The 12,696-nt window shown below is 40.9% G+C and overlaps 1 protein-coding gene across 1 annotated transcript in view; it reads right to left on the bottom strand.

Moving 5' to 3' along the window:
* Window positions 1–10,094, bottom strand: part of COX10 (cytochrome c oxidase assembly factor heme A:farnesyltransferase COX10) — a 90,990-nt gene extending 80,896 nt beyond the window's left edge. The window contains exons 1-3 of the mRNA XM_082213879.1: window positions 9,970–10,094; window positions 9,097–9,421; window positions 4,487–4,611 (exon numbers count right to left, since the gene is read on the bottom strand). Coding sequence (XP_082070005.1) covers window positions 4,487–4,611; window positions 9,097–9,421; window positions 9,970–10,062 — 543 coding nt within the window. The 5' untranslated portion in view covers window positions 10,063–10,094. The remainder of the gene's footprint in view (window positions 1–4,486; window positions 4,612–9,096; window positions 9,422–9,969) is intronic.
* Window positions 10,095–12,696: the final 2,602 nt, after the last annotated feature.

Genomic DNA, 12,696 nt, shown 5'->3' with positions numbered 1-12,696 from the left:
GTTTCTTGCTTTGCTGGCACCCCTCCCGCAGGAAACCAAAACCACACCATGCGCCCACATAACTCAGATCTCTTTCTCTCTGGTCTGGCAGGTGGCCAGAGGCAAAACCAAGAACAAGCACCACTAACTGAATAGCCTCCCTTTGTCTTTCTAAGCTTCAACTAGGTGAAGTTCAGGAAGACTCAACATGTCAAAATATTAAAATCCTGGTATTCATTCCTAACCTGGTCATCTGCAGTTGAGAATAAACTGAACAGATAAACAGAACAGATCCATTCCACGATTAATGGACTTCAGTCCAATGACTTCAATGGGCCTGCTCCAAGTCTGCAATTGGATCTTGCCCAGCGTAAACACAGGAAAAATCTTACATAGCTTTTTCACATGTATCCAGGCATAAGAATCACTGTCCTTCAACTGAAGCTAGCCTAACAGACAGCAAAAAACAAAATTAAACTATAGAATGAAACAAATGTCAAGAGCTCAACACCACAGTAGCCAAGAACACCACCACCACACTTTCCTGTAGTAAAGAGGTGCATGGAGCTTACCAGTTTGGCTAAGGAAGTGCTCCAGAGAAGGGAATTGGAAGAAGCGCCACTTTGGACCTGTATGGTGTCTCAGCAAACCATCTCCAGCTGTCCTGCCAAAGTTGGAACTAAGATGGCTGCACAACCTCCAGGATGAACCCTACACACTTCTGCAGCATCACGATTAGAGTATAACTGGGAAAGTTATACACGATTATAGTATAATAGTATACTATAATTGTTATACACGATTATAGTATAATCCCAGTATAACTGGGAAAGTTATACACGATTAGAGTATAACTGGGAAATGACACAGTTGTCATGGTGATCAAAATGTGGAAGCCTACATCTAAGCTAACATCTAGATCAAAACCAACACTCTGTGATAAATGAAATGGAATCTGAGGTATTGTTTCAAAACTGGAAAATATCCGTTTCTGCCTAATAAATATGTTTCTGTGTTTTGCACTAATTGTAGTTTCCAAATGGTCCTCAACAGGGCTTTTTTTTAATAGAAAATGAGGTTCCAGAACTCTCCTTTTTTTTAGGGGGAGCACCCACCCAACGTTGTTGAGCTTTCTTTAGGGGGAGCACCCGCTTGACCCAAAGCCGCAGGGAAAATTTTAAAACTTTTGCCACCAACCTACACCGCCATCGCATCACTGAAATTGCCCTGCCACCCACCGCCCCTGCCGTGCAGCCCTAAGCGCCGTGCAGGAGAGTGAGACCACCACACTACAGAGCTGCTCCCGGAACACAACTAAGAGGTGCTAGAACTCAGTTCCAGTGGGTTCCAGCTGAAAACCCCCTGGTCCTCAAAGGGAAGCCCAGGTACAATGCATTTTAGTGCTGCCAGTGCATGGAGAGCTAGGCTAGGCTAGGCACAACCACCCATCTTCTGGCTTTTCTTTATTAATTTTAAGAAAGGTTTATAAGAACAAAAATTAGCAAGCATTTTACATCAAATGCCAGAAGTACAGCTATTGCAGATGTGCAATACAATTATCGGAGGCAAACATTCGCCTTCTTGCCCCCCACAAATCAGAAGGGGTTAGTATATCGTCACTTTTGATTTGTTCTCTTTCCCTGTGTGTTGTTTTCTTTAATTTCCACTGTAAGTTTTAGAAGTTCAATACAAGATATGCAATTCCATCTGCTTCTTTCTCAAGGTACTATCACTCAAACCTAACCACAGCAGTTTATCTTTCAGCTACTAAATTCAAACCATGTTAAACATCCTGCTTTCATCTTTACAATCTTCTCCCACTTTGAACCATTCCACAGTCTCAGAAGAATGCACTTGACTTCTAAGAGGAACATGCAATCTTTCAATATTTCAATGTTGTACGTTTTGTTGTAAACAACACTACACGTTTTATCTGCATGGCAGTGCCATAAATCAATCTCTGAACTCCAAAAAAAGATATTCTTTCTACATAAAGATCTGACACTACAAAAGCTTGATTTTCAGTTTTCATAAGGAGATCAGAAAACAAGTTTACAACCCTAAAATGGGTATTGAACTAAAGTAAAAGCAGGTTAGGTAAAGCAACTGAGACTGAGGAAAACATAATTTGCCTCCAGGATCACATCACAGGGTGGGATTTCCATCCCCCCCTACTTGTTTAATAAAACAGAAATGGGCAATTAATCATTGGGATTTCTTTCCTATTCTACCCGCCCCGCCCCCGACTTGAGGGTGGTGCATTATATTACACATATACAAATCTTGTAGCTCAACAAGCCTTTTGTTCAAGACTTTGGGGGAGCTCAGCTTGTTAGAGTGTGGTGCTGATAATGCCAAGGTTGCAGGTTCGATCCCTGTATGGGACAACTGCATATTCCTGAATGGCAGGGGGCTGGACTAGATGATGCTCAGTGTCTCTTCCAACTCTACAATTCTACGATTCTACGACTTTGTATTTGTCACTTGTTCAGTGATGTTGCCTCCACCTGCCTTGTTGCAAGAAGGACCTCCTGCAACTATACTGCATCACCATAGTTGCAAATTCTGATATTATGTCATGTGTAGTTTGGCTCTTTTGTGATGCCGACATCACACGAAAGTAATCTGTCACTCGGCCTCAGTAACAACCAGTAACCTACTCCACAGGTATATTTTGAGGGAAAGCACAAAAACTATAAACGCTCACATACATGAAGTAGAAGAGAAGCACTGCCACCCGACCCCCACCCCACTCACCATTCCCCCCTCTACTTCTTTCCCCCTTTCCTTCCTAATGTAACACTAATGTCTCACAACAAATGAAATTAATCTGTAGAAAACGCAACTGGAAAAAAGAGACATTGCACATACTTTTGTAAACTAAGAAATATGTTTTTTAAAAAACTATACAGTGGTACCTCAGGTTAAGAACTTAATTCGTTCTGGAGGTCCGTTCTTAACCTGAAGCACCACTTTAGCTAATGGGGTCTCCCGCTGCCGCCGTACGATTTCTGTTCTCATCCTGAAGCAAAGTTCTTAACCCGAGGTACTATTTCTGGGTTAGTGGAGTCTGTATCCTGAAGTGTCTGTAATCTGAAGCGTCTGTAACCTGAAATATCACTGTATAGTGGAACCTTGTGTTACATACCGTCCTCCTTGCAAACGCTTCGGGTTATGAGCTATGCTAAACCGGAAGTAGATGCTCCTGGTTGTGAACTTTGCCCTGAGATGCGAGCAGAAGTTGCGTGCTGGCAGTGCAGCAGGAGCGGGAGGTGCCATTAGTGAAAGCGTGCCTCAGGTTATGAATGGTTTCGGCTTAAGAACAGACCTCGAGAATGAATTAAGTTCGAAACCAGAGCTACCACTGTAAAGGCTCTGTGAGCTCTGCCCTATACACATGATTAGTAGTATTACTACTACTAAAAGCCAGTTCTATTTCTCTGTAACATCTGAATCAGGAGAGGCCATGCAAGCCCTGGACCAGTGCCTGGATTCAGTGGTTGAATGACAGGCAATGAACCAACCTCTAAAGATGGACTTGCTGTGGGTAGGTAGTTCCCGAGTCCAGAAAATTAGTCCACTCCTTGCTTTGGATGGGGTCATGCTCTCACTGAAAGAGCAGGCTCATAATCTGGGAGCACTTCTGGATCTATATCTGTCACTAGAGGCCTTGGTGGCTAGGAGTGCATTTTACCAGCTTGGGTTGGTAAGACAGCTCCAGCCATTTGTGTATCAGGATAGCCTGACCACTGTTGGCTATGTGCTCATAACTCCAGATGGGATTACTGCAATGTGCTTATGTGGGGCTGCCCTAGGAGCTGCAACTAGTGCAAAAGGTGGCAGCTTGATCACTCAGTAGGCTGGAATATCACAATCAGATTACACCACTGCTGAAAGAATTGCACTGGCTGTGAATTAGCTACCAGGCTAGGTTCAAGGTGCTGTACTGGACTAAAAAGCCTTATGCAGCATGAGAACAGGGTACCAAAAAGATAATCTCATCCCCTACATACCCAGCTGACCACTATATTCTGCAGGAGGGCATCCAGCTGATACAAACCTATCCAAAGGTCCATTCCACACGATCTCAGAATTGCACCTTTAGCATGGCAGTACCTACCCTTTGAAATTCCCTCCCATTAGATGGCAGAAGCACCTTATTCATATAACAATAAACCATAGTTTCAAGAATATACACCTGAATTTTCCTCAGTTCCCCCCAACCCAGCACTGTGTCTATTTTGTTTATTTTTACTACCGCTGCCAAAATAGGTGGAGTCCTTGGGAGCCAGAAATACTGCTTGCACCCCGACTGCCGCTTTTATACCATCAAAAGTAGCACCACTTTGACAAGGCTTTAAGGCTGTCTTAACTCGTGTTCCCAAATAAACATGTTATGCTTGATGTTCATATTTTGATTTATCATCACACAGGAATTGCAAAAATGAGTAACTTTGTATATTCATAGCACTGAGCTGTGAAGACAAGATAATGATGAAGCACCAACCTGGTTGATGGAATTAGCAGCGCAGGACGATAGGCCTGTTCCAAGGGAGGCAAGCAGGAAACAAGTTAGGTCAAACGGTACAGGTGCCATTGCAAATCCAGCTGAGGCAGTACTTACAACCAGGGCTGTAATGCAAACACACACTTTAGTACCAACATGTTAATAAAAGATATCACTTACAGTTTTGCAGCTGGAACCACTGTATATCAATTACAATATTATAAAGACAACTTAATCACAGACAACTTTAAGGTTTTCCAGCTCTGAGTCATCCTTACTCTTTTTGATAATACTGCCATGAAAACAGTGTCCTCCCCCCCCCCTCGCCTCATGATTAAAACAGGGGAAATAGAAGAAGCTGCTCCTGCTCTCAAAAATATGAGGGTGTGTTCCCATGTTGGCACGTAGTAGTATGCTCTCTGCATGTGGCCTTTAGCAACTTGCCTAGGGTGAGTATCCATTTCACCAAGCAACTAGGCATATTCCCACAACCAGGAAGCTAAAGTCACATGTGCAACCACTATCACACTACTTCAGCTCTCTCTTCCACCCTTCTAGCCTTATGACAGTTAAAAAACAGCATAATGAAAAAATTAAGGCTGAAATTAAATAAAGGAAAGATGGAGGTGGAGAGGTAAGTCAATGGTGGTGCCAGAAAAAAAATCGCAAACGACATATTTTGCTGCCTTCCTATTTGAGTTCTGTCAGAAACACTGGGTTTCCATTAGTAAAGGTAAATGCCTTCCTTTAAATTCTGACAAGAAGTTTTAATTAAATTTATCAGAGCGAATACTCAAAATCTATTTATTTTAACAAAACACCAGTTCATTTATAGAAGGAGGGAGGGGGAGCTGTCTGTATGGCATTATCATTACAATGACCCTCAAAGAAGTTCTAACATACTGTAGCCAGTGTTCTAATTAAAGTCTCCATTGATTTCTCCAGATTAATTTCAGGCAGTCATTTCATTGCGACTTATCAGGATCTCATTAAAAGCAGCTGCACTACATTCTCATTTATCCAACTGGAATAGATATTTCTGTAAGCTTGCCCAGTATCCCACACTCATAAAACAAAGTTTATGCTGTCAAGTGCATCATCAGGGCCTTGGCTAAAGCAAGCTTTAAGTGCACGCCTCAAATTCCGACCTAGAGACCTTCATCTATGCCTTTCTAACTTTTAGAGCTGCCTACTATAAAGTAGAGTGGGTGGGGAGGTAAAACTCTGGGTGATTTGAAATAGATCAGCAAAGATTTCAAACTTCTAACATTGTTGTTTGATGGCAACAAAATGACTCTTCCCACCAAACCCTACATTTTACTGCTCAAATGAAAATTGGAGTTGGGGCAGAAGTTAATTTTGTATGAAGAACTGTGATCTCAGTTCAGTTATTGTATTCAAAACAAAATCACTGGTTCAGAATTCTTTAATTCTTTCTCAGTCCTCCCTTAAGTGCATTAGCTTCATTGCTGAGCCCAGGTAGAGGTCCTGGTTTTGGCCCATGACATCTTAAAACAGCTTGAGAACTCGGTACCTAATGGAACGCATCCTTCCATATGTACCTATCCATACCCTAAGGATAGGGTGGGGCAGCTAGAGACATGGCTGGATTGCCTGTGCAATCAGATTCCCCTTGAGGAAATTGATCCCTACAGCAAGAAGGACTGAAGTCACCACCCATCAGCTAATGGGTGGCAACTTCAGGAGTGCTTGGGGAACTTGATCACACAGCCAATACCTGCAAAAAGCAGCTACATCTAGATGTAAAAGTGGCTACACCTTTCCCATTGACTCCAAACTTTAAAGGAAAAGAGTCTGCAGATTGCACATTGACAGCTAAAGTTAAATGTGAATGACAAACATACTCACATTCTACTAGTTTGTCATATACTGTACACTAAAAAATATATATCTATATATGCCCATCTCAAGGTTGCTTATGACTTTCCAATAGTGGCAATAAAATAAAAACCCAAACTCTTAGAACATTTAAAATATAGAAAATTAAATTTTAATCCCAGCCTTTTTCATTTGAGCTTTTAAAATGAAATCCCTACGCTTCAGAACTTCTATGCTAAAACTAAGCTGCAGAAAAAGGTGTGTTTCTTATTTAATTTGTGGGGGAGGAATTTGATCATATTACTGCAGGTTTTAATATTTCCCCAAGGAAAGCTACCATTCTCCTAAAGCGCTTGGCATGAATGTTTTTCTCCTTACATTCTCACACTTTGTTCACTGAAACACTAAATATAAGAGTAATGCTAGTGGTAGGAGACTCACCAATTTGTTTACTTAGTAAGCCTAGATTTGTTTGGAGTAGTTATATATGTTTCATTAGAGGTTACAGCATGAACATTAAAAAGAGGCTAAGTACTTAAAGCATTCTTGCATTTAACAGTAATTTGAAACAAATGTTCGTAACACTTCTTGCAGAAACTAAGCAGGAGCCCTAAAAATAAAGCAGATTGTGATACTATGTTATATCAGAGAACTTTTGGAGGAAGAGAGGCTGAAGTGCGAACTCTTTTATTTTGCTTCCTCTGTGCATCAAGAAAAATAATTCTTTATGAAACTACAATATGGTATCTATCAAGAATCTGTAAAATCTATGGAATACATTTGGTGGAATGTGCACCACTGCAAAGTCTAGGAGTACTATATTGTATTCTTGGTAGGAGAACAACTAAAATTAGAGCCGCCTAGAAAACCAAACGTTTTGTAACCAGTATTAGGGAACGAAATAAGATAATGAGTTTTTTATTAAAACGTCTAGGAGATTTAAATGTTTAAGAACTAATTTCTGCTCTCAGTAACTTAATTAAATAAAGAAGCATTCTATCAATGAAGCAAAATATAAGCCAATGCTTATTCTCTATTCAGACTTTACAGTACTTGGTATAAATAACCCAAATTCCTAAAAAGTGAACATACAATATTCCCAAGCTTCAGAACAATTACTTCTTTTGAATGTTCACTTGTCCTTAGGCACCACGGGAAAACCTTCCTCTTCAACCAGGCCATTGGGTATTAAAACAATATATGGCCTTTTAACGGTGTTGGGGGGGAGTGTATTTATTTCTGTTTTTGTTATGTTTTGCATTTTGGTTTTGTGTGTTGTAAACTTCCCTGCGATCTTTGGATGAAGGGCGGTATTTAATTTAAATAAATCAATGAATTAAAATTGTAATAGCCTACTTGACCCATGTGAGGCACATTATTAGCATCTACGATCATCATCCACTATGTGTAGCAAGTATATTTAGTTCTAAAATTCAACCCACACAACTGCTGCAAATATGGGTTCTCATTTATGCTTATTTTGGGTTGTGCCAAGCTTCCCTGTCTGATTTGAGGTGATTAATTCCCTTCAGCCTCTTACATACTCTTTAGCAAGGCCTTCCCAACCTTCCAAAGAGGTTTTGCAGGGGGAAACAAGTAAGAGAAAGATTGGTTGAGTGAGCTGCCATCTACTTGTGTGACCACTGGATACAGTGCTTTGATTTTGTATTAACAGATAGATTGCTTACACAATTACTTGGCCTGAGACAGTCTCAGCTTAAGGTACTGAAACTCTAGGTTTGTTTAAATCAAGGTTAAACTGCACAAAGAAAGATATGACTTATGCTGGCACAAGGAATGGATACAGACTAAGTTCCCTTGTGCCTGCACAGCCGAAAGTTACACCAACATCAGGTATAGTACTATGCTGTAGCACCCTGGTTATATCTATCCAGAACAGGTGCAAGGGCAAAAAAATGGGCACCATCAAAGGTCAGGCAGGGAAGTTTTGATTTGTTTTTAACATTTTATAATTTTATTGTTTGGTTTTTTGTTTTTATATTGTAAACAACTGTGATATAGCTTGATGATGCAGTGGTTGATAACTAAATAACAGGATTTAGAGTCACATGCTCACCCAAATCTTATTCACTCAGAAAGAAAACATAATGAACCAGCAAGAAAGGTGTTTTAAATTAATGCACTCTTAAAGAGCTCAGCAGAGAGCCAAAAAGAATTCCCCCTTTCTCCCACGCCATTTTCAGAGCCACGATGTAATATAACTGCCTACTACTGCACACCAGCAGCAGTATATAAATCCACTCATGCTAGAAAGCACATAGCATAGAACTCACTCTCTCTCTCTCCACATCACTTTGTTTAAGGGAACACTGGAGAAAGGGGACTTAGCAGTCTGTTGCTTGCACAAAGTTGGAAGGGCATATTAAACTTAGGTTTTCTATTTTCTTCTCTAAACCCTTGTACACACTCTGCTTGACAATTCCAGGTGCAAGCACACAAATAGAAATCTCTGCTCCACTCCAACTCAGGATGTAAAAAAGGCAGCCCAAACAGGTAATACAACTGCTGTACAGTACATGTCTCCATCATCCTCAATTGAGTCACCCTCAACTGAACTCACCTTTCAAAGTCTGGCTACATGGCACATCCCAAACATGCATATTTTAGAGAAATGCCATTGAACTTAGCAGCCCTTGCTTTTACAACAAGAATAGGAGATGCATGCACATATATATATTGCAATAACCTCTCTCCCTCTATATATATATATATTGCAATAACCTACACATCTGAAAGAATAACAATATTACCTGTAAGTTTGATTTTGGACAAACGAGCTAAAATGCCTGGTAAATCATCCAGCTCTAGTTTCATCTCTTTCCATTGTTTTTCTTCCTTGGATGCAGGTCCTACTACAGTTCCTGTGCCTCCGGCGATTACTGTGGACTTCAGTGCTTCAGATTCATTAATAACTCGTTTCTCAGATAAAGGCGGCAGAAGAGGTGAAACCGATCTCACCTCATGGATAACCGTTTTTTCCTGACCTGAATGCTGGCCTTCAAGGAAAGGAGGTGCAGTTGATTCTGACTTCAACTTTGCTCGCTGGCTGAGGGCTTTGCTATGCTGGGTTACATACTGAAAAAAACAATATAAAAATAAAATAAACTACTTTTTATTATAGATTCTGTGGGCCTATGAAGCTATGTAAGTATCTACAAATTTAATTCAGATTCTCAAAAGTTTTAGATTATGCGGTTTCTATCACATTGCTTGGATACAGAGGTCACATTATCCCAAAAACACAGAAAGGTGAAAACCTCTCTTGAGCTATTGTGTCCTAGAGAGTAGTTTTAATTTGAGCATTAAAGTTCTTTGTTGCTGATATGCAACTAAAGCAAACTCAAGAGTAGACACAATGAAATCAGGGGATTTAAGTGCACTGATTTTAATCAGTCTATTCTGTGTATGACTAACACCAGATATTTATAGAAAAAGCTTCACCTCACATCACTGCTCTAATCACATTATTTATTTATTTTCCCTTCAAGAAGTTTCATGGAATAGTCTTTGTTTTCCCTTTGTAAGTAATGAATACTATTATGTGAGAAATCTATACAGTACAATGAATGCAGTTTTGATTTTTACTGCCTTTTGTAGCACTACACAGTATTACACCAACTTACCATTCGCTTGATGAAATTTAACTGTTGAAATGTAACTCCTCTTTCTTTGGTGACCCTAAAGAAACAAGCAAACTTGCATGGCATTTGCTGCATGGCTTTTTTCTTGAAGGTGCTGGAAAAAGTCCTACAAGTAAGGGGGGAAAGTCTGAATTTACTTACAATAGAGATTAGATTGGAAACTATTACAAATTTTCAGTTTCATCAGCAGGAAAAGATGCAAATGAAAACAAAGCATAAAACAAAAAATCCTTGCAAAATCCAAGGGGAAGTCATTCAGTATTTCCTTTCAAACAACCGATCAAGCTAATCTTTTCCACTCCTGCTACTGCCATTGGCTATAAAACTGTTTATAACTAGACAAGCATCAACAAAATGGAATATTTACTTAAAAGTAGGTATTGCCCATTAAAATAGCACCAGAGTTGAACATTCACATCAGGAGAACATTTCTGGTTTTTGCACCAGCTGCAATGTGTGTGTTTATTACAGATCTTAAAAACTACAACTATGATATAAGACAACCATAAAACTTCATTTTTAATTGTCACAGTAAAAAGTCTCATGACAATAAAGGCAAACACTAAAGCAATGTTTATGAGCCTAGTGTACGTGCTTCAGTTCGTCAAGTCGACACATCACAATTCCATTGAATGCTCACTAAAAAGTAGCTTCTATGTCTGGAACAAACAATTTCATTTATTTAACATGCTTTTTTTGTATGCTTGCACAAGTTACTCAGATAAAGTATGCCTATTAACACACATTATTTTAACTAGGAAAAGTGCATATTCTCTCAAAGGAACACAAATCTTGATTGAAAAGAAAGTAACATAAATCCACGGTGAAGAGGGGGGAAAACCTTTAGTCATATACACATTTAAAGGAGAGAACAAGGAGAATGTAAAGAAAACTTAAATACTTCTACATAGTAAAACATTTTCTCTCTCTGCATCACAAATCCCCTGAACTTGCTGAACCTGTTTCTATTTTTATGCTGTTGTTTAAACTTTTATTGTAGGGGATGGTTTTGTTTTTAATTGTTGCAAGTCACGCTAAGCAACTGAAATACCAAAAGGGCAAGGGATACATTGTCTAGATAATATATAAAAGAATCAACATATTTTAAAGAAACACGTGAGGCCAAAGGGGAAAAGTCACTAAGGAAGGTGTGCAGCATCCTAGCCAAATTGCCCCTTTCTTGATATTTTAAACCAGTGCACCAGGGAATTCACTTAGAGAACTGAAGCTCATTTCTCCCCATCACAACATTAACTAGAGACACTAGTAAGTCTAAGTGCCTGAAACTTTCTTCATTGCCATATTTCTGCATAGAACTCTGCCAACATTTTCATTTACCTCCATGTAACACCCCTTCTTAAGGAAAATAGGAAACTGTCTTATACCAGGGTCAAACCATATGAGAGCTGTTACCCCTCTTCCTTTCAAACAGCTACAATTCCCAGTGTGGTTTAACCAACTATGCCAGGGACTGAATTTAGGGTATTCTGTAATGCAAAGGATGTTCTCCACCACTGAACAACATCCGCTGCCAATGTCTTATCTACTTTCAGATCCACACAAATCTTTCTTTCAAATCCTCCTTGACCTTACCCTGCTAATCTTGCATTTTCTCGGGCGCCCTTCCAGCAGAGCGCCGCCGCAGTCCCCCGCCTCCTCCCCACCTGCTCCCTCGCCAGCCAGCCAGCCAGCCAGCCGCGCGCCCTAGTCGGAGAGCCCCGGCCATCCCCCGCGAGATTAGGGAATCCCCGGGGGCGGGGGCTCCTGCCTCGCTGCACCACCGCCACTGCCAAGGCACTGCCGGGGGGAATTTCCTTCCTCCTGGCGGTTTCAGCCCCCGCGAGAACAGGGTAATCCCGACTGGCCACACCTCCCAGCCAGCCAATCGGCTGGCTGGGGGCGTGGCTTGCCCTATTTAGGGCCGGAGCCACTTTATTTGCATATTCATGAGCTTATTTATTATTCATGAGCTTTCCCGGGCCCCCCCAATATTTTTTATAAGACCGCGTCCCTGCACCTTGCCTATAGTAACAAAAACCCCAGCAAGTTATGCTTTTTAGCAAGTTGCACTTTTTACTGGAGGCAGCCCTGTATTGGGACGTTTTTAATGTTTAACGTTTCATTATGTTTTTATACGTGTTAGAAGCCACCCAGAGTGGATGGGGCAAGTCAGCCAGACGGGGGTGGGGTGGTGGTGGTGTTGTTGTCAGCAAACACGGCAGAAGAGAATGGGGGGCTGCTTTCTCCCCCAATGTTAGCTATTTATTTATTTATTTGGTACTACCTGTGTACACAGAAGTTACCACAGGCTTGTACCATGAAACAGAAGCTGTAGCCAACAACACCGGCTTCAGCTCAATAATCAAGCATACATGCCTTGGAACCCGTAAAGCAAACCATTTCCATTTAGGAAAAGCAATCATATCTATAGCATTGTTGGGAGAAGACTGCTTTGGACTAGCTGCTCGGTTTCTTTTACGATCACTCCGCTTCTGTTCAGCGGGCAGTGCCTCTGCTTTGCACGTAGAAGGTCCCAGGTTCAGATGCCGAGGTAGGAATAAGGGAAGGCCTTGCCTGAAATACTGGAAAGCCACTGACAGGCACCTCACATAACATTTAGTAAGCAGTGCCACAGTCTGGCACGGGGCAAGGCAGGTTCCTATGACCTAGAGTCGCCCTTCCGAACACACGGGAGCAGAAGCAGCCGTG

This window comes from Podarcis vaucheri, assembly GCF_965113315.1.
Source record: "Podarcis vaucheri genome assembly, chromosome: 2".
Taxonomy (NCBI): domain Eukaryota; kingdom Metazoa; phylum Chordata; class Lepidosauria; order Squamata; family Lacertidae; genus Podarcis; species Podarcis vaucheri.
Note: the sequence above shows the minus strand (reverse complement) of the source record. Positions and strands in the feature narration are given on the sequence as shown.